A 23,601-nucleotide genomic window follows, 5' to 3' on the forward strand; every position below is an offset into this window, starting at 1 on the left:
TAGTGTTCAATAATTTTATTCTTCACTTTGTTCGCAACAAAGGTTATTATAGGATTCCTCAAAAAAACCCCTCAAATTACTGAACAAAGTAAAACACATGGAAGCCTAGTGTTGCATGTTGTTGAGGACCCCTTCCTTAACATTTCCCTATTTGGTGGCAAAGAAGACCCAATGAGCTGTTCTCTGAGCAACATGTTAACATGTGTGCTGTGTGTTCTTTTTTTCCCCACAACTATGATCAGAGATGCCTCATGCAAGCAGGACTGAACACCTGACTGCAGCAGAGGTCTGGTGCTTGAGCCACGCGAGCTAGTAGGCTGGAGCCCTATCGCCTCTTAATACTTAGCGCATCATTTGCCATTTACTGCAAATTAGCATCTGTGTCCAACTTACACTCAACAGAAGTTTCACTGGCATGTCATGCCAAACAACATTTTAAATCAATGGGACTTGATTTAAAACAAAAAAAAAAAAACTCTATTAGAAGTTGTTTTTTTTTTAACTATTTTTTTTGTCGATATCTTGTTGATTATCAAGAATCTATTGTAGTAAAACCTTTTAACTAAAAAGGAGCACAGTATGCCAAAATTATGTTTCAATGAAACAAAGAAAAAAAACATTAATCCTTGGCCATTGAAATTAAAGATGGCAACCTTTGGCAGAAAAAACCACTTGTTTGTTCTGACAGTTATAAACTAAACAAAGCTTATAAATACATTTCATTGGAGTAACACTTGCATCTTTCACAACTTGGCGAGTGACAATTAATTCTAGGCTTCCTGTGACCAAAACTCCAACTGAAAATATGATCAACTCAGAATCAATGACTTGGGTGGGCAGCCTTTCTGAGATGAGCGGGTACAAAGACTCTCAGCTCCAACTGTAGAGCAGACAGGAGATGCTACAAAGCACCGCCGTCTGGTCTGTGAGCCCATCCTCCACGGAGAACACTGGGACTGTGTGGCCACACCGACCTGACATCACACTGCAGGATTCTCCTTCTGTGTGTTGTGTGTCTCTTCAACAGAAACCTGAGGAGGGATAAGTGCTGAACTCCTCCTTCTTCGTGAGCAACTGGGGGAGTGACGTGGAAAGTGCTCTCCTCAAAAGGTGTCCCCCTGCCACAACAAAGTGGAGGGGGAGGCTGAGGTGTTGTTGGTGCTTTGAAGGGGGCGAGATGGGGGTCTTCTCCACCCTCCATGAAATTCCTCTCCCCAAAGTGGTCTCCACCAGTCCTCTCTTTGGACAGGGGAGGGTGATGCATAGTGCAGAGATGTGACATGACATTCACTCAATGTTTCTGTCAGATAGGGGGAGAAATTAAGATTCAAACAGGAGCTGGGCTTTACTTCCCGCATCCATTCTACAGAATGGCGGACAGTTTGTTTAGCTTGGCCGACACTGCACTTGTCCCTCTGAGCTGTCTTCGTCATCTGAGCCATCTGGGCCAACACCACGCAGGCCTGTGATGCGATAGCCCATGTTGAGCAGCATTACCTCCAGGGGATCAGCGTTCATACGCCGCTGGTTCGCCTGAGCAGCACCGTCCATGTCCTCCACCACTCGCCCGTTCTCAGTCTCTGTCTGTATTATGAGAAAGTAGACGGTAGGGGAAGGGTGCCATTACATGACAATACATGATAAGAATGCTTTATTTTCATTGAACTGTTTTCTTAAAATGCACCCTCCGCATTTCAACAACAAAAATGTTGTAATTGGTAAACTAGGCCTGTCCCATGCCAAAGGCTTTGCTAAATGTTACCACCTTTGCAGGAATCTAGGGGACGTCAGTATCCCAGAATCTAACCCACACTGGTCAGATTGTTTAATGGTGCATTCAGGTGTGCATCATTAATTTTTAGAGTCTCGAAATATCACATGACCATGTCATTTTTACCAGATTTTTATCAGGTGGTCATCGGTCACCTGTAAATACATCAAATGAACTGAACAGACATTTTGAGTGACAGTGACTCGGTTCAAAAAACCACAAACAAATATTGTGCTTTCACCGTATGACTAACCAATACAATTTCAAAAGTCTGTGAATCAGCATAATTTTGGGATTATATGTAATTCTGAATTAATTATGCGCGAGACCATGATGCGCACTGTATCCAACTTTTACCAAAATATATATATATATTAATACGCAGACGTTTCAGTTGTTTACCTCTGGTCTAGGGTTCCATAATCGCACCACAGGGTCAATACCACTGGTGGCCAGGAAGCAGTAGCTTGGGTGGGGCTGCAGGCAGTTGACTATTGACTCATCCCCCTGCAGGATCCTCACCAGATTAGTTGTCTCCTTTTCCCAGATAAAGAAGGAGCCGTCATCTGAGCCACTGACGATGTACTGGCCTTTGCTGTAGAGACAAGGAATCCATTCAGACCTGCCTGACGAGCCATGTTCTTGGAACATGTCTTATTTACTAGGAATCATGAAATTGTTCATCATTATACACTGCACTTCCTTCACAGAACACTTGTTCACATCACCGTACAGGCATGTAACCAGGGCTTTGGTATACAACGTTCGATGGGAACTGAGCTTTGTGTTACATTATGTGGACTGTATTGTATTCCAGTGGTTCTAGTTATTCAGACCTTCCAGCTGGATAATAGGAAACCAGGTGAGGGGAGGGAAGAGGAGGGAAACAATCTTTTGTTAAGCAACAGGTTTGCTTAGTGTTTCACATAATATGCAGTGGCCTGCTTGAGCTGATCTACATTTTGACTTATAAATTAGTAAATTCCTCATCACAAAGTGTTTTTATCATCATCAAACTAAAGAATTCTATTATTATATTATAGAAAATGACAGTCAAGCACATGACAGAATACAGTTCGACAGACATATTCAGAGTGAAACAAACATTTTACAGTCACATGTTAGACAAAAAAAAGTGGGGACAACTATGACACTTCTTTTATAAATAATCAACTTTTGAACTGGTACTGATATGTGCACTTTATAAAATATTTTCCTGTACTGAAATGTAAGATCTTCATGATTTAACAGTGGATATTTTAAACTTGAAATATTTGACCAGTCACAAAACCACCTACAGTACCTAAAAGGCTACATTTATGAATGAAAGCTACTTTTCACTGTACACTGGTTTTCGCTCTACTGATTCTTCACTGTAGGTTCACAGAGCTCATGACTGCCCCATAGTGAGACCTCAGCAGACTGGAAGTGAGATCTACTGACCTTCCAAAGAAGTTGGCCTCTTTGATATCTGTGGTGGTGTTACAGTGACCACAGTATCTGTGCTTATAGTCAAAGCTGCGCTCTCTCAGCACCAGTTCATCTTCAGGGATGGACTCCTTCCGGCTGAATGAGTGGAATCGAATGGAGCTGTTGGACTTCTTATCTTCAGCTGGTGAAGAAAAAACAACAGAGTCATTCAGATATATTTACAAAAGACACAAAGGCAAATCAGCAAAGATACACTCTTTTCTACCTGATTCTGTCTTGGAGAAGAGAGCTGCCTTGATGTCTTTATCCAAGGCATCACAGGCACTACTGTGTGCCTGCTCTGGAAACTTTCCTTTGAAATCATCCAGACACTCCAGAGCTTCAGCCACATACTTCAACTCAAACAGACACCGTGCCAGCCGGAAATGAGCCTTCAGATGACCAGGGTTTAGAGTCAGAGCCTTCAGACAATCCCTGAGGGCATCATAATGGTCTCCATCCCTGTGAATCACAGGTAATAAAACAATACAAAAAAACTTACTTGTTTTTATAGCCTTTATAAGTAGATGATGAATCACCTCTCTGCAGTGATACGACAACACATACCACTTGCGCTTCATGTAGGCTGCAGCCCGGTTCCCATATAGCATGGCGTTGCAGCTGGCCTCATGAATGCCTAAACTGTATAGCTGGATGGCCTGTGTCCACTGCTGCCGTGCAAATGCATCATTAGCTTGTTGCTTTATCTTCTCCAAGTGAGGAGGGAGCTCTGTAGAACTGAGGCAAAAAGAGCAGAAGAAACATAACTGAAGTGTGTGCATGTTCAGATCTTTAAACAGTCAATCTGTGTATGAAAACCAATCACTTACAGGCTGAAAAGAGCATTACCTAGAGTGCATCTTGCCTTCAGAAAATCGCATATGGCTGGTTGGCAAGTGAAGTCCATTAGAGACGCCATTGGTTGTCTTTCCATTCTGTACATCTCCTGGGAAGAGGTCAAAGTTTCAGAAACCACCAATACATCTGTAGATGCAGAACTTTATTTTGTTAATATAGATGGCACAGACCTACCTGGTGATGACTGACACTTTTTTGGAATCAAGAAGGCGTATGGCTTCTGTTTAAATGTCAAGTCAAACAGATACACCTAGAAGAACAATAGCAATACACAAACAAAGCAAATGTTTAAACACTGAAAAAGATGTTAATAACCCCTGTCGCCATTCCTTGTTTGTTCTGAGAAGCATTACCTGTTCCCCACCCATATTAACAAGTAGCTCGGTGCCATCTGGACTGAAGGTGACATAGGTGGCCACCAGGACCCTCAGGCGGTTATTATAGTCTGGGAGTTTCACGGGCAGGTGACCTGCGGCATTCAAACAGAAGGTGATGTTATTAAACCACGTGCAACCTGCACGTTTCCTGATGTCATTCCTGATGCCCATTAAATAATAGACAATTCAACCATTTATGCACCTGCAACATAATACTGCCCAGCTCCGTCCGGGATGGGCTTCTGCCTTTCACAGAACGTATGCACAGCTGCTGATGTGCTCTGACTCATAGATTTCCTGTGTGAGAAAAAAAACTTGATTAAAACACAGTTGTGCATGTGTATTTCAAAACTGGGAATGCGCCACATTTGAGTGGTTGCTGATAAATTATTACCATAAAATAGCAACAAAAAACATAACCAACCTGTAGTTATGAATCATCCTGATGTCATAAAGGCGCACAAAAGGCCCGTTGGCTCCCACTGCCAGGTAGTTGTTGTCCCGTGGGTTGACAGCTAGACATTTGGCCTCAACCAGCTGACCACAGAACTCTGTCAGGTCAATCAGCACCTCAGAGCGTTTACTGCTCTCCCTTAAGTCATATTGTCTGTAATGAACAAGGAGACAGTCAGCATATTAGCGGTCGCAAAACTAGGTATGGGATATCTTGTGACTTTGTTAAACACAACAAGGTTATTTAATTCATTTCTGGTTATGACCTGATGATGCCATCCTCCGCGGCACTCCAGAAGGTGTTGGGCCACATGGGCGCTGTGGCGATGCGTTTTACTCGGTTGGTATGATCAGAAAACATATGGATGGTTTCCTTCACCGTCAGGTCATGCACATGGACCTTTGTGTCGGCTGCACCTGTTACCAAAATTCTGTCCCCGGAGTGAGGGAGGAACTGTATGGACAAAAACACCAGAATCAATGCAGAAGTACAGAATCAGTGTATCACAATGGCGGCCCTTTCAGTCACACAGTGATCAGCCAGTAGCCATAGGTTAAGGCATTTCTAAAGTGTTTACATAGAATACTTATACAGCCAATCTATTGATAGCCTGATTAATGGCATTTAACGCCATCTCCCCATTATCTTTTATCACTTCACCAAAAGAAATTAAACCTTCAAATTTGTCAAACAGGATGGTTTTCCACCAATCATGCCACTCATTAAATGGCCAACAGTGACACCTAATGTACAGGAAGTGAATCAGTATCACAGAGCATTCGCTGACCAGAATTTCAACTGCTGTTTGTGTCCTGAATTGTAATGAAACTTGTGATAGCGAGCAGTAGATTTGTGTGATTACATGGTTGAAATGCCCTTCCATGAGACTAAAATGCAAGTACTACACTAATCTAACCCTACTGTAAGCATAATGCAATAACACCACCAGGGTACGATGTTCGATTGGGCTACACCTTAACTCACATCACTGCCCTAATCACATTATGACTACATTATCAACGTGTATGTAAACGCAGCCACTGTAAATGACTTCAGCCCACTTTCCCTCCTGTCATTCAATACATCCATCTTACACTCAGTCCTCCTTACCTTTACAGAGAATATGTTTGCTGCATGACCTGTGTGCATAGTTGTAAGCTTCTTGTGTCTGAATGGATCCCAGATGACGGCATGCTGATCATCTGAACCAGAGGCCAGTAAACTGAATACAAAAAGAATCAACATTTGTTATGGCTCTTTACAACTAATGCCATATAAAATCAAATACTGTCATAATTTTTGGCAATAAACAGTGCTGCAGCAACATTTAACATAAAATATAAAGTAGAACAGCATCCTAATTTTATTTCGACATAGTATTACCAGCCCTAACAGGCCTTCACTGTACATACAGTTGTATAATGCACCTCAGAATATGAGTTTTGGTACATATATGGTGATGTCACCCAGCCAGTCATCCCAGGTCACACTATAATTGTACACACAAGATGAAACTTTAGGTTTTGAAGACTTACTCCCCTCGTTCATTCCATTCTAGACAGTTCACACAGCCAGTATGACCCTGTTGAGACAGACAGTATAAGAAGATTATATGATAATACACAGAAATATCTTCTCAGTCTCCTTGTCTTTCCACAACTCTTTCCCTCTACATGCACCCACACACTTGCTGTCACTGACCTGAAGCTCAGCCTCCAGTCCAAGTCTCTTGATGAACGGGTCGGTCACATGATAGAACCTTTGGAAGCCTGACGCTCTCTTGTCCTGGACACACAAATCAAATTCCCCATCAGTCTTTTGTACATAGGTTACAAGGTTACTTAAACCTAAACAATCATTTTGGTTAAGGAGGGTCTTTTTGGGTTAGCCTCACCAAGATAATTTCCAGAGAATCACATTGTCTGATCACTGGTAGATTGAGCTCGTAAGATGCTCTGGCATTTGTTTACTCACTCGGATCTGCCTGTGCAGGATGTCCCTGGTGATGTTGGCCGCAGTCATGGCCTCGCCACAAAACATAAATCAGGGTCTGGAGGATCCAGGGGTCAGAGCTCAGATGACATTTACTCTGTATTTCTCGAGAATTGAATTGCACATTTAGACAGGGCAGATAATACAGGAAAGAGGATTCTCACAACGCAGTGATGATGTTAGGTTGGTTTAATGTCAGTCATAGAGCAAGGGTACGGACAAGGTGGTCAGCAGGCATTTTAATTTTTTACTCATTGCGGGTTCTTTAAAAACAGCTTAAACATAAGCATGCCACATAGTCTTCAGACTTTGCTCACAGTCGAACTGCACCCGTCAACGAACACAAACAAGGCGAGTTCATTAGCTAACTAGCTAATGTTAGCTAGTTAGCTCTGTCAGTACTATAATCGGCTGACTATTTCGCCAAAATACTGACAATTATTTAAACACTGGCGCTGTTAGCGTACCTGAATCGTTAGCCACCTATGCATCGGGCCTTTAAGAGACCTGTCGTTTACCAAGTAGCTGGTGTTAGCGTGTTTGCGTTACCTTGCTAGCTAACGTTAACCAAAACATCCACTTCAACATTTGCAACGCTTTCATTGTAATTTACAACTACTAAAGAAATCTCACCGCTTTCCTTGAACTAAAAAGGCTTCTGTCAAGAGATGTCCATTTAGCAGACGAATTACAATAGATGAAATACACTCTGTGAGTTTGTTGACAGGGTTCACGGTAATACCTGACTTGAACACAAACCACCTCCCACTAAGCACATCACGCAACTTTGTTCCGCGAGACAAACAGACAGAAAACTTCCGGCCCGTGTTTATTTCAGAATAAAAGTACTCTCCCTACAAAGTATGACATTAGTAAACGTTTCATATCAAGGGCCGATATTTCATGTCACTGTCGGTGGGGAACAATAAAAAACATATCCCAGCGGTAGAATTAAAATAAATAAAGTAATTGAGGGTCTGAAAAAGGTATGCACCACTGTGAGGCATATGAGGGGAGGAGACTGTCTTTCCAAACTTAAATAACGTGGATATAAAACATAATGTTAACAAGGCAAAATTGAACGTCGTAAGACGACAGAAAATAGCGTGTTAACCTGGTGTTATCCATAGACTGTAAAAAGGTGTTAACTATTAAATGTATTTTTAAAAAGGTGTTAAAGCGGGATTTTGGACTTCATCACTTTCTGAGGGGAACCCCACATACAATAATTGCAAGAAAGAAAATAATTCCCACTCAACCTACCTTGTATGAAATTTGGTCAAAACACAGAGGTTGTTAAAACTGGAAGATAAAGATCATGTTCAAAGTCTCCTTTGCATTACTTTGGCATTGTTTTTTTATTTGATTTGTGAGACCCACCTCAGGTTTGAAAAAAAATAAACAAAAACCTAACAACAAATATAAATGGAAATGTAAACTGTTTTATTTCTGCCCAACTATTCAAATTGTATGCATTTATTTATTTTTATTTTTATTTGTATACTTAAAAATGAAGAAAATATGTGCTGCCTTGCAACAGATTGAATGCATGTATATATTTACATTTTAGCTTTGGTTATACAATATCTTACAACACTGCATTTCACGAGGTGAATGCTAACCAAAAAAGAGATATCTTTAACGTGAGTCATATTTTTTCATTACAGCCTGTGTCAGTTTCTTTCTTTTCTTTCTTTTTTTTTATTTCCCTGGATCCAAACACATGTCTGTAAGGTGTCAGTGTGACAATTATCTTGGGCTGTTGCTGTGAACTTTTCACAGTTTGTGTATCCTTCGTTTGTGATCATGTACTACTAATCATCATGAGGCCGTACAAGGGCATGTTTTAATGATATGTCAGACAGCACCTTTCTGAAAATATAATGTGTTAATTATTGTGTTTAATATATAATATTAATGTACCAAGAAAAGATGGAATAAAACAGATGTTGCAAGTAGTTGTATTTCTTCCACCCTGACTGGCAGCCTATGTGTCACTCAGGGTATGGTGGAGGTTAGGTGTTACAAATGTTACCCCTCCATGTCCCAACTTCCTACAACAAAAACTCATGTCAGCATTTGTGGTATTTTCACTTCTCTATCATCCAAAGCTGCCTACTGTTTGGTGTTAACCAACACCTTCGTGCAAAGTGAAAAGCAGAAGTGTTTGAATTACACCAGTATGCTCTTTGATATATATTTACCATGTAAAATATCTAATGAGAAATAGCTGTACCCACTGAGCACCAACCCAAATTTCAACGTTAATTAGTAGTAGAAACCGAAATCAATCTGAATGAGCAACATGCTCTTTTATTTATTTATAAAGCACTTATTTTTAAGTTCTGGTGTCACTTACCCATTTTAAAAATGTTATGGAGAATCATTATGATGTTATTTGCAGTTGTTTCCCTTGAAATGAACATCTTGGTCTTGTATGTTTTAGATAATTTTTTATGTTTTAAGTACTTTTTTATTTATTCACTTGTTTGTTGGTCTACTGGACCTGGATATGTTAACTTGTGTACACAGGGCACAGCCTAAAAAGAGACAGTCTGTTTTTCCCTGTTAAAATAAAAATCAACGTTGGGTCAGATGTGGGTTGGTGCTCACTAGGCACCTATTTCCTAATGTCTATGTTGTATATTACTGCTTAGTGTAAAAATGTTTGATTTTCTAGGTTATTCTACCCATCTCAACACATCTGGGTTAGGTTCGTTCGTTATGTGTGACTATAGTGTTTTTTCATCATATGGCAGAATGACCCCGTCATCTTTTTTTGTTGAATCAGCAGCAATATTTCAAGAATAATCTTAATAATATTGCTACCCTAGTTTTTGGGGCTATACTCTGCAAATGTAAGCACTGCGGTTGCATATTCGTTGCAGGCAGGAAACCCCCAAACGGTTTCACAGACAACATGAGGCGTCACTGTTCAGCGGGCGGTGCTGTGACATTAAACAAGCGGCCATTGTGTGTTGACGGGTTGTCTGCTGCCATCGGAGAGGATCTGTTCAGTTGGCTAGCGGAACAACAGCAGCAGCACCGGATGGTACAGATTCGGCTTCCAGCCTCAAACCGAGATTTGTTACTGCATTTTTGTGTTCATGTGAAACGAAAGGTAAATACATCTTCTTTGTCAGCGCCGACAGCTAGTTTAGCTCCAGCAGTAACATTATAAGCACCGAAGCTAACAGAGACGTGTAACGTTATTGTTAACGAAAGTAGCTCAGCAGCGTTGTGTTAGCCGTTAGCTAACGTTAGCTTGTTAAACGGAAACGGATTTGTTACGGATTAGCTAAAATGGTTAACGGTGCAGCGCTGTACAACAAAAAATTTACGTTATATATAACGTTAGGACGTTATAAATAAGTTTTTGCTTTAAAACAGCCCAAACCTTAGCTATGATTATCGCATTTATATAGCTTAGTATGATACAATTTAACTAATTAAATTTAGCGATTAGTCACACTGATACAGCTTGCCCTGACTGGTGTTAGCAAGTCATTTCCTTTATGAATTAGTTTCTGAAGAGGATTAGTGGGTAACAGCCAGGCTGCATCTCAGACTGATTGTATTCACCAGTAACCATTAGCTTGCTACAAATAATGTACAAACTTACTTTCTGTAGTATCTTAGTGGAATAGAGATGTTTGTGTAACAGATTATGTAACGCTAAGACATGTGCTCGTGTTGTTATTTTTGTTGCTACCCAGAAAAGTCTGTCGAGGATGTTTATGGCAAGGGCAGAAGAGTTTCATAGGTGAGCCAATCAGTCAATAGCCAACAGCTGCTGGGTCCTTCACCACGGACGTTCAGTTAATAATATATAAGAAAGGAGCTTTTGTTCAGATCTCAGTCTCTGGTTCATCACTAAAACCTTGTTACCAGCCTCTTTTCACTGTTTCTCAGTTCACTAAATCTTGAGAATAGGTTGGCAGTTATAAACTAATGTGCTAAAAGTGAGTGAGAGGCAAACATGACTGACATCTTGTCAGAGTGTCTGCACTATATGATTATTTAATACTGTCCTCATCTCAATCAGGCGACATTGTCTTGTATGGAATGACAACCTCACAGAGATATATTGACTCCAAACCAGCGGGTAAGTTGACACTCAAAAGTCAAAATGCATAAGCTATGTGTCATTTCAGCATGTGTTGATATACTCATCTGTTGCCATTGTCCTGTTTCACATATATACATTAGCTCGGTTTGCTGACATGGAGTGGCAGACGCCAGCTGTGTCAGAGAAGTTCCAAAGCCGCTTTGGCCGCCGGCCTGGAACATCGGACAGTGGGGACACTGGTCTTGGCACCTCAGCATCTGACAGCACAGAAGGTGATGACTTTAGCTTGTTCTTTCCCTGCCTGCAGAGTGTGTTGTGTAACATTGTTTTGAAGTCTGCCTGTCAGTGCAGGGCTCTGAACTGACTTTTTGAGTGCACTATCCAGCTACTTTAGCAAAACAGACAGACTAGACAGAGATGCACTGCAGCTAACACATCAACTTAACGTTACTGTTTGCTGATATCAAACTTGGAGAGGAGAGAACACAAATTTACCTGATTGCTGTTCCTGAAATTCACTCATGGTGTGTTTTTTTTTTTTTTTTTTTTTTTTTTTTTTTAATTTATTTATTTATTTATTTTTAGTACCTCATCACGTGACCAAAAGTATAGTTCTCCTTCATCCTGTCATCGGAACATTGACACCTGCTTGCACACAAGGGGGTTGCGTTATGCAACTTGGGTAGTTAGCGTGAAGGGCATGCACACCAGTTCTTGTTCGCTCCTGGTGTTTCACATTACTGTATATAAAATTATGATTTTAAACAAACAAACAAACAAAAACGGGGGGGATATTTGCAAGTCGCACTTGTGCACCAAGTTATAAAATTGAGTAGCAGTGTCTCCAAAAGTGGTTACAAAATGTGAGTAAATTGTCGCAGTCTGTAGCCATGCAGTGATAGAGCTCCAGTTTGCACTCTATACAGCCAGAGTTTGGTGCTTTAGTGTGGCCGAGGCTGAAACGGCTTTGTCTTCATGTTTGTGTTATTGTTGCTTAGGCTTTTTATAGTTTGTTAAAAATGTTCATAATCCATTGTGGAAGCCCTGGAGATTTGCAGAGGTAGATTAAAGTCCCAGCTAAAAATGCCCCAAGGCTCTGCTGCACTCTCACTTAAGGTTAATTGGCTGGATAGGTGTTGGTATGCTAGGACTGGACTTTGTCTGTGGAGGGAATATTCAGAGAGTTGTTTATAAAATGGGAACATCCCACTGGAGAAAATGTGAAATCTCACTGGGGATGGTGGGTGTGTGTATATTCTATATTTAAATGTATTTACACAGTGTAGAAAAAAATAATAGACTCGTGGTATCAGGAAGGTTCCATGTACTGGCTGGCCTGCTGGGGTGGATTGTCCCACGTTCAACAGGAAACGCTGATAAAATAATATGCTGGAAAATGATCACAAGTGTATCAGCACTGTAGGTTCACAAAGCTGGTATTCATGGCAGGGCTGGCTATTAGAAAATTTTTAATACCAATTGCAAGCAGGTCAATGTTTTTTGCTTTTTACATCAAGTTATATATATTTATATGTGTTGGCTTCCCTGAGGTAGTCCTAAGAATGCCATTCAACACATAATGTATCTTCCCAACTGTTAAAAACTGTAGTGGATCTTTAATAGTATCAGTTAAAATCTCCTGGCTATCAGTAGTACCCATAATCACTCTGAACAGTTGTATAACAGAAGAGGTATACAAGTCCGTTTTATAATTTTTATGAGAGATTTTATGTAAACACAGACAAGCATCACAAAACCTGAAAGGGAAGGTGTCTAGAACCGTTAGTAATGTTAGTAGATGCATATCTTCTGCATCTTCCAAATAACTGAATATATTTGAAGTGTCCATAGCGTTGTCTTACTGTCTCTAAACACACTGTTCACTGAGCTCAGAGCTTGTAAAACAACATTCCTTGGAGGGTTTAAGCTACATTAGAGCACATGGTGGCCCAGCTCCTTATTAGAGTCTATTGTTAGGTTGACATGATTTTTTCCAACCTTGAACATGTTAATGTAGAGTGTGTGGTGTGTTCTTTGGATATATTTCCTTCTTATAGCAGTTTTCTTAATGTCGCCTTTTTTAAGAATGTACTTCTGAGGCGACTTGCTTGTTTTAGTTAACAACTGTTGAGCGTGCCACTGGTGCTGGTACAGCTTTGTCCTGCCACTTAAACTGACAGCCGTACCTAGCAACATGACAATTAACCCCAAATTTAGCCACAACAAGGACCTGTTGTAGACAATACTGTACAGCGATGTATACCATACTTTTTAAATTTAACAGCTTAAGAATACCAGACTTGTTTTTTTTTCTTCTTTTTTTTGAAAAACGTTGTTTTTTAATTTTAGTTGCTTGGTGTTTATCAAAACATGCTGTTTTACAGCTGTAGGTAATAATCATTATGTTATATACTTTTTAAAGGCAGGAATGTCTGTTGAGCAAATATCTATCTTAAGAGTAGTTTAGACTTGTTCTAGCCGGTGATGAATCAGTGGAGCCTGGAGGCTTCTTTTTATATTTAAAGTTTTACCTTCCTGAAAGCTTGATGTTGTTTCATTAAAATTCTTGCCTTATTATTATTTTCTTGTCTGATTGCAAAGTTTCCCATTTTAACGAAGTTGTTGTTTAAAGTGAGCAGGCCATTCAGTCTTTGACTTTGGATGTTCACGGCAATGTGATGTGTGTGTGTGTGTGTGTTACAGTGGAAGGAGGCAAGGTGCTTTAAAAAGCGGCACCCACAGATCACGCTGTAACTTGAGAGGTGGGCTATAAATACCCCTAACCTTTCCTGCGTATCCCTGTTTGTGTGTGTTTGCTCTGAGCTTTGATACAGGCTGGTTTGGCTGTTGGAGGACAATACGGCTTTGGGCGGAGGGCCTGCCTGCTGCGACACTGTCAGTCTTAGCTTCAGAGGTCGATTCGGTACTTCCCAGAGATGCAGTGGACCTACTGTTGTTTTGCTTTAAAGCATTGTGCAGCTCAGCTCACCTCAGTTCAGCTTTAGAAAAAATGCCACAGCTAATAACATGTTTGTTGCGTTGGAGTGAATGCCAGATTTCCAGGCTTCAACAGGTCTCTCAGGTTTGTAATGCTGCTGAGTTATGTAACTCTGAAATGTGTTGGGGCTCGTGGAGATTTCTGTAGGTGGCTTGTCGTGATTTTGGTGTTCCTGAAGTTTTTTATAAGCATATTGTGATCTCTGAGGTTTACAAAGGAAGACCACTAACATTTTTGTGCATGTTTAATGGAGTGGATTGGGTGTGTAGTCTTTACAGTAATCTCAGGGTGCGTATCTTTGCATGTGCTAACGGACTAATTACAAGACTTCATGCCAATTAAACAGGAAGACCCTTTAGTCAGCAGTTCTTTTGAAAGAGAATTTTACAGTGGATTATAATTATCTTGCATGTACACTCAGTTATGTGGCAGTGCTATACAGCAACATATTTGTGTGTTTTTTTTTTTAATCGTGCAATGCAGAGCTTCTGCTCTGCGCATTGGTTTAAGTCTATTATAAGACTATTCCCTGCTTTGAGTCAGTCAGAGCCAGTTAATTCTTTCTGTGGTGACACCTCATCATCAAAGTAGGCCACCCATAAACCCTGCTGCATCTACTTTACATCACTGACTGAAAATAGAGGAGATGGCCTTAAGTAGTGCTCTAGATATTCTGCACTGAATTAACATGATCTATCTTCATATTGAATAGTGAGCGAAGAACACTTAATGTAAATTCTAATGACTCTTTCTTCTCGTACTCTTAAGATTTCTGCAGTTCCAGCAGCAGCCCCCCTTTCCAGCCCATCCGCAGTCAGATCCCCATACCCACTGCACATGTCATGCCATCCACGGCCGGAGCCCCGGCCTCTAAGCCCCAGTCATGTGTCCAGGAGGACTCCCTATCCTCTGAGGGCCACAGGTCTTCCTCTGGCTCCAGAACCCCAAGTGGCTCCGCCTCGAAGTCTTCCTCTCTCTCCAAATCAGCATCCTCGCCCAACTTGGATGCTCCCACTGGTGTGGGAGGTGATCCCGTGGTGCCAAAGCCAGACTGCCTGAGCCGCTACCGCAGCCTTATCAATGGGCTGGACTACTCGCTGTTCCCCTCAGATCACACTCGGATGGATGAGGGCCAGAGGTTTGACACTCCTGCTGTAGAGCCTACGCTAAATCAGTCAGCCCTGTTAGGGGGGTTATGCCCTGATGTCAGACTCCGATTACAGACGACCGGGATTAGAGACACCTTAGACTGTGTGTCTGAGGCCTACAGAGGAGGTATGGAGCACAGCTATAAGGTTCTACCTGAAGCTAGGCCTGGAGTTCCTGGCACAGCAGAAACCTCTAATCAGAGGGGCAGTCAGCCTGGTGCGACCGGATCCCCTGGAGTTTATGCAAACCCTCTCAGCCTGCAGACACAGGCTCTGCTGAGGGAGCATGCGGGCTCCAAGGGTTATGAGCCACTGCGGCAGGAGAGATGTAGTGAAATGTCAAGCTGGCAGCAACAACAGCAACATAAGCAGCAACTGGAAAGTTTACGCCTGCAACTGGAACAAATGCAGGTAAGCATTTATTCTAAATAGAAAATCATATCACATTAGAGGTAGAGAAACACAAACTGGGGGTGTGGACTTTTTAAAAAAAAAAAAAAAAAAAAAAAGAAAAAAAAAAAGCCACTGCTTTTGGTTCAGTGTAAGGGGTATGCATTGAAGTCACCCTTTCACACTGGTGGTAAAACAAACTCTTCTTGGCTGCTATGAATGGTGGATTTTTTGAAGAAAATGCCCTGACGAGGTAAAGGCCTTTGTAGTAAACATGTGGGGCATTCAGCTTTTTGTGGACACTGAAATCTGGCCAGATATTTGGTTCCTGACACACATTTAGGTCAACATTGGAAAAATAACTAAACCGCTAAACAAAGCCTGGAGCCATACAGATGCCTTGTCCTATTTTAGAGCAGGATCTGTCAAGTCAATCAGCAAACTCAAAATCACAAAAGCCACAAAGGATTTTCTGGTGTCTGTTGTCAGATTTATAAAAACAAAGTTACATTTTATTTGTATAATTGAGAAAATCCTGTGCTTGATTAACCCTAGACAGCTGAACTGCAGATCCCCACCTCCACAAAGAGAGAGAGACAGAAAGAGTGCTTCTCTCTCAAATGACTGTGAATAGTTTTTGTACTATGTTACCTTTTCCACAGGTTTGGCACCATAGTTGGGGGCGCACTGGTTTTTTTGACTAATAGCCGGGCCTGTAGCTGGTAACTTACATCCATCTCCATGCTTTGTTTTAGTGTTGTGACAGCCCTGAAGAGAGTAGTAAACTACAGTTCTTAGCTAACTAGTGGTCTGAACCGCTCTGCTGATAAAAGATGGTAGTGAGACGTTGTGGTGGTGTTCATATTGTAAACAGGAACTTTATTTCCTCTACAGCAGTGGCTGACTTAGAAAAGGCAATAAACGATCTGACCTGCTTTGAGTGTTCTGAGAAGGCGATTAAGCTAGCCGCACCTAACTTTGGAGTGCACACGTATTCAAGCCTTTATGGTAAATCCACTGAAACGGACCAGTGCGTGCTGACAGGCAGATTAGCAATTTTATCCTGTCATTTTCTCTATTTACAAAGACAAGTGTTGCAGTATGAGAGTCCTACCTGAGAGAGTCTTCATGTTATTCGATACGAGAACCACATACAACATAATTTATCAAATTGGGTCAGACTTGATGAATTTAGCGCTAGGATACACGTGTCAACGTCCGGTTTTCAAAATAAGGTGTCTATACAGTATGGAAATAAGATTAATTGAATTCTGTTCACAGAACGTATAAAACATATTACATGTGTCCATTAAAAGAAAATGTACACATGTAATTTGCCGGACCCTCTCAGGCCTCAGACCCACCCCCGTAGTCTCTTCAAATCCTGTGGGAAACACTGAGTAAAAAGCACATTTTGATTATTATTTAATCACCAGTCACATTCTGAAATAGCATAACCCAATGTATGTTTCTATTTCATTAACTGATAAAAAGTCCATCTAAAACAGCACATTACTGCATGGAATAATGGAATAATACATGACTTTTCTTTGTTTTACATTTATTCATTTAGCTGACCAAAGCGACTTACAATTGCTATAGATGTCAGAGGTCGCACACCTTTAGGGGTTAAGTGTGTTGTTCAGGGACACAATGTTGGATGGGTCACAGTGGGGGATTGAACCCGGGTCTCTCAGACCAAAGGCATAATTTTATCCATTGCGCCATCGCCAGACTTTTCTTTGTTTTGATCTCGGCATTATATATTGGCCGCCCTGCTCTCTAAATATTGTGATCGGCACTGGCCATTGAAAAAGCTGCATCAGACGCTTTTGCCATTTCCACACACTGCGCTGGCACATGAATCGAAACTTAATCGCTTTTTACTGTATGAAGAAATTGTATTTATGATGATCTTTCGAACATTGTCTGATAAACTAAATGATTGGCTGTTAAAGCTGTGTTTAGATGGGAGCATTCATTCATTAATTTGTGGTGCTGAATTTATTCCACAAGGCACCAGAATACACCCGACATTTGGCGGTGATGTCAGTGTGTGTTGGGGAGAGACTTTAAATAGTCGCTGAGGTGGAATTACATTCTGTCCTGAAGAGAGATTAGCACAGCTTGATACTCATCAAGTTTAATTTCTCTTTTGTGAGCCATTTGAAATGGACCATGTTGTTATTGACCAAGTTTCTGTGGTTCCCTTGTCAGATGACTGCTGTCTGTGGTATAAAAATAATTTGATCATGTGTTAGCAAGGCTAGCAGTAATTCCTGAGATGTTTTGTTTTGTGCGACTATTTTTGTGCACCTGTATTGCGTGCCCTGTACTCAAACTAAACTGTCGTGAGATAGAAGTGGAAGGATGTCCGCCTTACACACAGTCTATTTATTATCAGGGTTAAAATTGTGCAGTTCTAAATCTTTGCATCTCTTTCCACCGAATAGTTTCTCCACATGATATAGCTCTTACTGTCAAATGTTTTTTCTCATTTTGTTACAGTTGATGAGTGCGGGAGTGGGTCAGTACCCATCGCTGTACTCGACGCCCGTTCAGTCGGAATCCGGCAAGTGGGACGCTCTGGTCAAAGCCAGTGAGAGTCTGCTAAAGGAGAAAGAGCTCATCATTGAGAGGCAAGTGTTTCTACTGCTCATGGAGGGGACGGGGTCTTTGTGTCATCTGATACAGTGACTTGATACTGTGGTATTGTACATTTTATTCTTAACATTGAAGACCATAGTTTTGGTCACACAAAATATTAAAAGTTTACTGTTTCAGGAGTGAATATAGTATTTTTGTTTGTCTGCTCAGTGCTGACTTTATTGTTCTTGTGTTTATGATAATTGGACGTGATGCAGACAAAAGCAGCATATGGCCCAGTTGGAGCAGCGTCTGAGGGAAAGCGAGCTGCAAGTCCATGGAGCCCTCCTGGGCCGAGGAGCTTCTTATGGGGACATGTGTATGCTGCGGCTACAGGTTAGAGACAACATGCACTAGCCCCCACAAACACTACTGACAACCCTGCATTATACTGTCATTATCCTTACAGACTATTTCAAGAACCTTTTATTGAAACTTTCCCATCACACGGTGGCTTTACAGGAGGCCCAGAGGGAGAATGTGTTCCTGAGGGCGCAGTTTACTGAGCGCACCGACTGTGTCGCCCTGGAAAAAGCAGAGGCAGAGCGCAGACTGGGGGCAGTTGAGGCCGAGACGCGCCGACTAACTGACAGCCTGAAGGAGACCTGTGAGAGACATGCGGAGGAGATGAAGAAACAGGAAGAGAGGGTTTGTGCTTGCTTAACACATCTTCCTAACATACAACGCTGCGAGCACGCAAAAAAAAACTAAAAAGACACTTGAAAAAGTAGATGGCACTGAGAAGAGTAAATGATAACCCTGTTTACGAGCTGTTCATTTTGCTTCTGTTTGGTGGAGAGATGCATTTAAATTTCTGTACTTTGCCCAGTAATGAAGAGAAGCTGTTTCCTGCTTCCTACCACAACAGTTCCAGACAGCTGATATTATAGAAACACAACACTGTACAGAAAAGCGGAGATAAAGTCACTGTGAAGCCTTAACAAGTTAATTTTCATAGAGAAAGATGAAGGAACATTTGATGATGTTTGTAGGAACATTTTGCTTTCTCTTTTCTCACTTGCTGTGATTTATGAATATGTATGGCACCTTATTACTTGTTGAGCATATTATCCCTCTTACCACATACCATACCTTACCATACCACATTTTCCTTTTTGTGCAGATCCGCAGTCGAGACAAGCACATCAACAACCTGAAGAAGAAGTGTCAGAAGGAGTCGGAGCTGAAGAGGGAGAACCAGCAGCGCATTGAGACTCTGGAGCGCTATCTTGCTGACCTGCCCACCTTGGAGGACTACCAGAGCCAAAACAAGCAGGTTAGGGCCGTTCTGCTTGAGTTCTTCTGATTTTACTTGGGTCAAAATGTGTAAATCCTTCAACCTGGACACATGTTTGTCTTTTTCACCAGCTTCTGGAGGCTGAACAGCAGGTGAGTCAGCTCCAAGAGAAAGCACAAGAGCTGGAGGTCTGCCTAGAGACGACACGCTCTCAACTGCGGGAAAAAGACACACAGCTGGAAGATCAGAAACGCAAGGAGAGAGACCTGCTGACCACCATTACTGAGTATGTGCACACTCGGGTCTGACAACAAAGTACCGTCTTCTCAGTGGGCATTAATTCAAACCTTAATAACTCTGCGTAATCTGTCTTCATCAGTATGCAGCAGCGCGTACAGCAGGGCCTGGAGGATGGAGCCAGGCTGCCCTCCCTGGATGTGGAGAGGCTCAGAGGAGAGAACAGTGCTTTGAGGGAAGAGCAGCAGAGACTCAAAAAGGTCTGTTATGGTTTGTCTATTGTGTGTTTTCTCTTTAAAGGCTCATCTGGGTACTTGAAATACTTTGGGGACAGCTTTTGTATGAGTACTCCTCGGGCTGCTTTTATTCATGAAGTCACATATTTGAATGCATAAACTGTATTCTATGCAATCTAATTGTAGTTTTATTGTTTATATGCTTGAACCCCAAATGACTTCAGCTTCAGAAAGTTGATCTGACTGAGTGAGCTTAGAGGAAGTGTGGGTTAAGTTTGAACCGTAGGTTCAGAGAAGTGTTCATTTCTCTAGAAGTAAGTTCCTGTATGTTGTGGTTAAAGCGTGTAGCAGCAATCTGTCCATCAAAGTTTTTAGCGCGTGGCTTCTTTTTTTTTTTTTTTTTTTTCTTCTGTAATGTTTACCATGCTTTCTGTACTGCTGTGTGCTTCACCTGCAAAGTAAACACTTCCGGTCATAAACACCATGAAGCTTAGGTCACAACCTCCCAGTCCAATAGAACAGCGAGGAGAAAGAGTGCTAAAAATACAAAAGAAGTAGGAGTTGATCATTGCATTATGTATCGTTTTAAAGCTCGTCTCTTTGCAGGTCATTGAGAAGCAGCACCGAATGATGGAACAGCTTGGCTCTCAGATCCAGGTGTTTATCTCTTCACAATGATTTGTTTGGCTACTGTTCAGTTTTATAGTCTCTCGGCAGTTGTGAGACATTAAATTGTTTGTGTCTGCAGGCTTTGGAGGAGCAGATATCTCAGGAAGAGAGCAGCTCTCAAGCTCTCAGAGAAGAGGTGCTGGCCAAAGAGCAGAATGTGTTAGAGCTCCACACAGCCATGAAGGAGGTGAGACAGACTAACCCTGCCCACTCCCTGACAAACCTGGTCAGAAATTGCCTGACACTTTTGACCGGGTAACGTTGATGCTGAATCTCTGTTTCAGCTGTCAGCCCAGAACCAGGACCTGATGGAGCAGAATCTGACCCTGCAGGAGCAAGTGAGTGATCCAGAGCAGAGAAGCTCCAGCCAGGCCTCCTCTGTCCTGCAGCCAGCTGGGGCTCGTCTCACGCAGAGGTTGCATCTAGAGATCGCTTCCTGCCTCAGTGACCTGCGCTCCCTGTGCAGCATTCTCACCCAGAGAGCTCACGGACAAGACCCCAACCTCTCTTTGCTGCTTGGTCTCACATGTGAGCACTTACTTTAATTTTACTCTCTCTTATGTTGATGATAGAGTTAAGTTCAAAAACATAAAAAGTAAATAGTCAGTGTGGGGTAAACCTGTACAACATGTATTAGTCATGTTTTGTTCTTTCCAGCACCCCCGCCAGTGGCAGAGCAGGCCGAGGACTGGATGTGTCCCGAGGTGCTGCAGAAGAAGCTGGTTGAAGCGCAGCAGCTCCGCCGAGACGTTGAGGAACTACGTAATGTAATACTGGACCGTTACGCGCAGGACATGGGAGAGAACTGCATCACCCAATAACCTTGTCGCCCAGGCAACGGAAGAAACTTTCGTTAGCCCCACTTCACCGCCTGAAGCATCAAAAAACGGGCTTGTCTTTCAGTTACTGAATGTCAGAAAGAGGATTTTTAATTTTCTTAAAATGGGGACAGAGGAAATCCCAAATGGTTTAACTTCTCCTTCTTTCAACTGACTGTAAGTCGTTTTTCAAGCCGCCTGCCTCTAGCTCAGAGCCCCCCAACCCCCCGGTGAGTTCATCTATTTCAGTCCAAGGGCTAACAGAAAATAACTTACCTCTAATACTTGATACTTAAGCATTGAGTGTGTGTGTGTTTTTTTTTTTTTTTTTTTTTTAATGACATGATGCTGTCTGTTACCAAACAGTCTTATACTTTGTGTTCCACTCCAGTGGATAACTATTTGTGTAAAAGTCCCACAATATATAATTTATTTAAATCTTAATTTCCCTCTCTAGGGGAATAATTTGAAAGTGGTTGACAATCAACTGAAAATATTTTAACCTGTGCTTTTAACTGAATTCGCAAGGAGATGTTACTAACATGCCATTATTTAAAATGGTGAATGCTGTAACATTAGTAACTGTAACATACTGCTGTGAGGTATAAGACTTGACAACTGAAGGGTTTAATACCAAATCAGCTTCTCACACCAACAGGCCTCCAACAGATTTATTACCAAAGAAACACCTGTCAAAGCAGTTGTGCCAGTCTGTGAATGTTTGTGAACGCTTCTCTCTGCTGCAGGCCTTGTTCTGAATGAGTACCAACATGTGCCTTTTTGTCACGTTTGCAACCACGATGCTAATTCATTTTTAGACCAACCACAAAGGGCTGTTTGCAGCTGACTCTTCCAATATTACCTTTTGCTGAGTGTATCAACCAGTAGGATAGTCAATACATTCCCTGACTCTGAATGTAGCAGATAACATTGGGCCACATCACAGAGCTTGTGGAGGCCCCCTACACTGTGTTTTGTTTTTATTGTTTTTTTTTGTTTGTTGTTGCTGGTAGATAAATTTAAGTTAGTTGAAACCCTTCAGTCTGTGTGATCTTATGTAGATGAATAGCTTCACAGTATACTATACATTTCAGGTTGATAATGGCTGACTCGTATTCGACAGAGTGGTTAACTATTTGATAAATGTATGACTGAGAAACAGTATTAATCTTCAGTGAAATTTTATTTGTTTGTATTGACAACTCAGTGGGTCCTCCAAATGTGTTGCTGCGAAGATGTGCTAATGTGTTTGAGCAAACCTGGCTTCCACAACGTGTAAAGGTCCCATGAAGTGGCTTTTAGATTAGTAATTTCCTCCCCTGTGGTTTGACATGTTTCATATAAGATGTTGGGGCTGGGTTTAGTGTCGAGAGGGACATGATAGTAGTGTTTTAAAGATTGGCAGTAGTCATTGAGGACCTTTCATCTTCTTCAAAAAGAGGAGGGCCATGTTTTAATCCCACATGGTGGTAGTGATGATGATGATGGGAGGGGTTGGCTGGATCACCCCTAAATCTCCAGTCACATTGTACTGGATGGAATTTTATATTTGCCCCGAGTGTGGGATAAGCCATAAAAAAGGTGACACTTTACAGGAAGAGAAAGGTATTTTAATATAAAAATATGCAAATTATACCGAACAACATGCCCAGGGAGACGCAAGCCATTTTCTTTTGTTCACGGGACCTTTTTTAAAAACTCAAGTAGCACAAGGTTTATCTTTGGAAAGTCTGGCTCTGCATGCCTTAACATCTCAAGTGTTTTTGAAAAAGGGAAAAAGATGTTTATATTTTCATACATTTGTCCTTGTTTGTATTTGCATATTTTAGAAATAAAGATTTTCAACATTTTGTTTAGTTTAATTTGTTTCAGATTTGTTTTTAGCTGTAGTATTTTCATCCCTTCTGTGCAGAAAGCCTTGGATACCAGCTTTCTATATATCTGGATGCATCGATTCAATATGCCAGATCAGGTAGCATAACATTCAATCAATCGCGGTGGACCACCTGCTCAGTTTTCAGAGGCGCAGTGATCCCTGTCCTCATCTTACCCAACATAAAAAAAAAAGAAAATGATCCCAGTGAGTTCCACACAAGGTGTACAGTTTTAAAATTTGGAACCAAGTGAGCACTGATACTGGATCGTTAATCTGTATCAGCAGAAGTTCTGTCTGACAGCAGAAAAATTTTATCAGTGCATCCTATTCTGTAACACCAAGAGGAGTTTCTGTA

At 41.5% G+C, this 23,601-nt stretch overlaps 2 protein-coding genes across 9 annotated transcripts; one reads left to right on the forward strand and one right to left on the reverse strand.

Annotated features, from left to right (window-relative positions):
- On the reverse strand, positions 1-10,562 carry wdtc1 (WD and tetratricopeptide repeats 1). Of its 6 annotated transcripts, none has more exons than XM_046044133.1 (16): positions 10,545-10,562; positions 6,905-7,027; positions 6,632-6,715; positions 6,466-6,512; positions 6,041-6,152; positions 5,196-5,383; positions 4,901-5,083; positions 4,679-4,773; positions 4,453-4,568; positions 4,274-4,349; positions 4,091-4,187; positions 3,809-3,979; positions 3,468-3,703; positions 3,215-3,383; positions 2,174-2,366; positions 1-1,584 (listed from the first exon to the last, which is right to left on the reverse strand). In XM_046044133.1, exons 2-16 carry the CDS (start codon positions 6,968-6,970, stop codon positions 1,387-1,389), a joined length of 2,031 nt encoding a protein of 676 aa, XP_045900089.1. In that variant the 5' UTR covers positions 6,971-7,027; positions 10,545-10,562; the 3' UTR covers positions 1-1,386. The 6 variants fall into 6 exon arrangements, with proteins under 6 accessions (XP_045900089.1, XP_045900092.1, XP_045900091.1 ...); XM_046044136.1 differs by lacking the exon at positions 10,545-10,562 and adding an exon at positions 8,186-8,257 and having other exon boundaries at positions 6,905-6,980; XM_046044135.1 differs by lacking the exon at positions 10,545-10,562 and adding an exon at positions 8,186-8,235.
- On the forward strand, positions 9,897-23,226 carry cep85 (centrosomal protein 85). Of its 3 annotated transcripts, XM_046044128.1 has the most exons (15): positions 9,931-10,043; positions 10,639-10,685; positions 10,968-11,027; positions 11,132-11,263; positions 14,758-15,548; positions 18,036-18,166; positions 18,392-18,509; positions 18,636-18,821; positions 19,297-19,449; positions 19,542-19,696; positions 19,790-19,907; positions 20,490-20,540; positions 20,632-20,739; positions 20,837-21,080; positions 21,210-23,226. In XM_046044128.1, exons 3-15 carry the CDS (start codon positions 10,988-10,990, stop codon positions 21,371-21,373), a joined length of 2,391 nt encoding a protein of 796 aa, XP_045900084.1. In that variant the 5' UTR covers positions 9,931-10,043; positions 10,639-10,685; positions 10,968-10,987; the 3' UTR covers positions 21,374-23,226. The 3 variants fall into 3 exon arrangements, with proteins under 3 accessions (XP_045900083.1, XP_045900084.1, XP_045900085.1); XM_046044127.1 differs by lacking the exon at positions 10,639-10,685 and having other exon boundaries at positions 9,897-10,043; XM_046044129.1 differs by lacking the exons at positions 9,931-10,043; positions 10,639-10,685 and adding an exon at positions 10,767-10,884.
- The last annotated feature ends 375 nt before the right edge of the window (positions 23,227-23,601 follow it).

Source organism: Micropterus dolomieu, linkage group LG03 (assembly GCF_021292245.1).
Source record: "Micropterus dolomieu isolate WLL.071019.BEF.003 ecotype Adirondacks linkage group LG03, ASM2129224v1, whole genome shotgun sequence".
Taxonomy (NCBI): domain Eukaryota; kingdom Metazoa; phylum Chordata; class Actinopteri; order Centrarchiformes; family Centrarchidae; genus Micropterus; species Micropterus dolomieu.

What these genes read in the sequence shown, in the direction of transcription:
- wdtc1 (XM_046044133.1), bottom strand. Translation starts at nt 6,970, where the DNA reads ATGTTTTGTGGCGAGGCCATGACTGCGGCCAACATCACCAGGGACATC. An exon ending in AAAGTGTCAGTCATCACCAG is followed by an intron (nt 4,188 to 4,273) that starts GTAGGTCTGTGC and finishes ACCTCTTCCCAG; the next exon opens with GAGATGTACAGAATGGAAAG. An exon ending in GCCTACATGAAGCGCAAGTG is followed by an intron (nt 3,704 to 3,808) that starts GTATGTGTTGTC and finishes TGTGATTCACAG; the next exon opens with GGATGGAGACCATTATGATG.
- cep85 (XM_046044127.1), top strand. Translation starts at nt 10,988, where the DNA reads ATGACAACCTCACAGAGATATATTGACTCCAAACCAGCGG. An exon ending in AAAGAGCTCATCATTGAGAG is followed by an intron (nt 18,167 to 18,391) that starts GCAAGTGTTTCT and finishes GACGTGATGCAG; the next exon opens with ACAAAAGCAGCATATGGCCC. An exon ending in TGAAGAAACAGGAAGAGAGG is followed by an intron (nt 18,822 to 19,296) that starts GTTTGTGCTTGC and finishes CTTTTTGTGCAG; the next exon opens with ATCCGCAGTCGAGACAAGCA.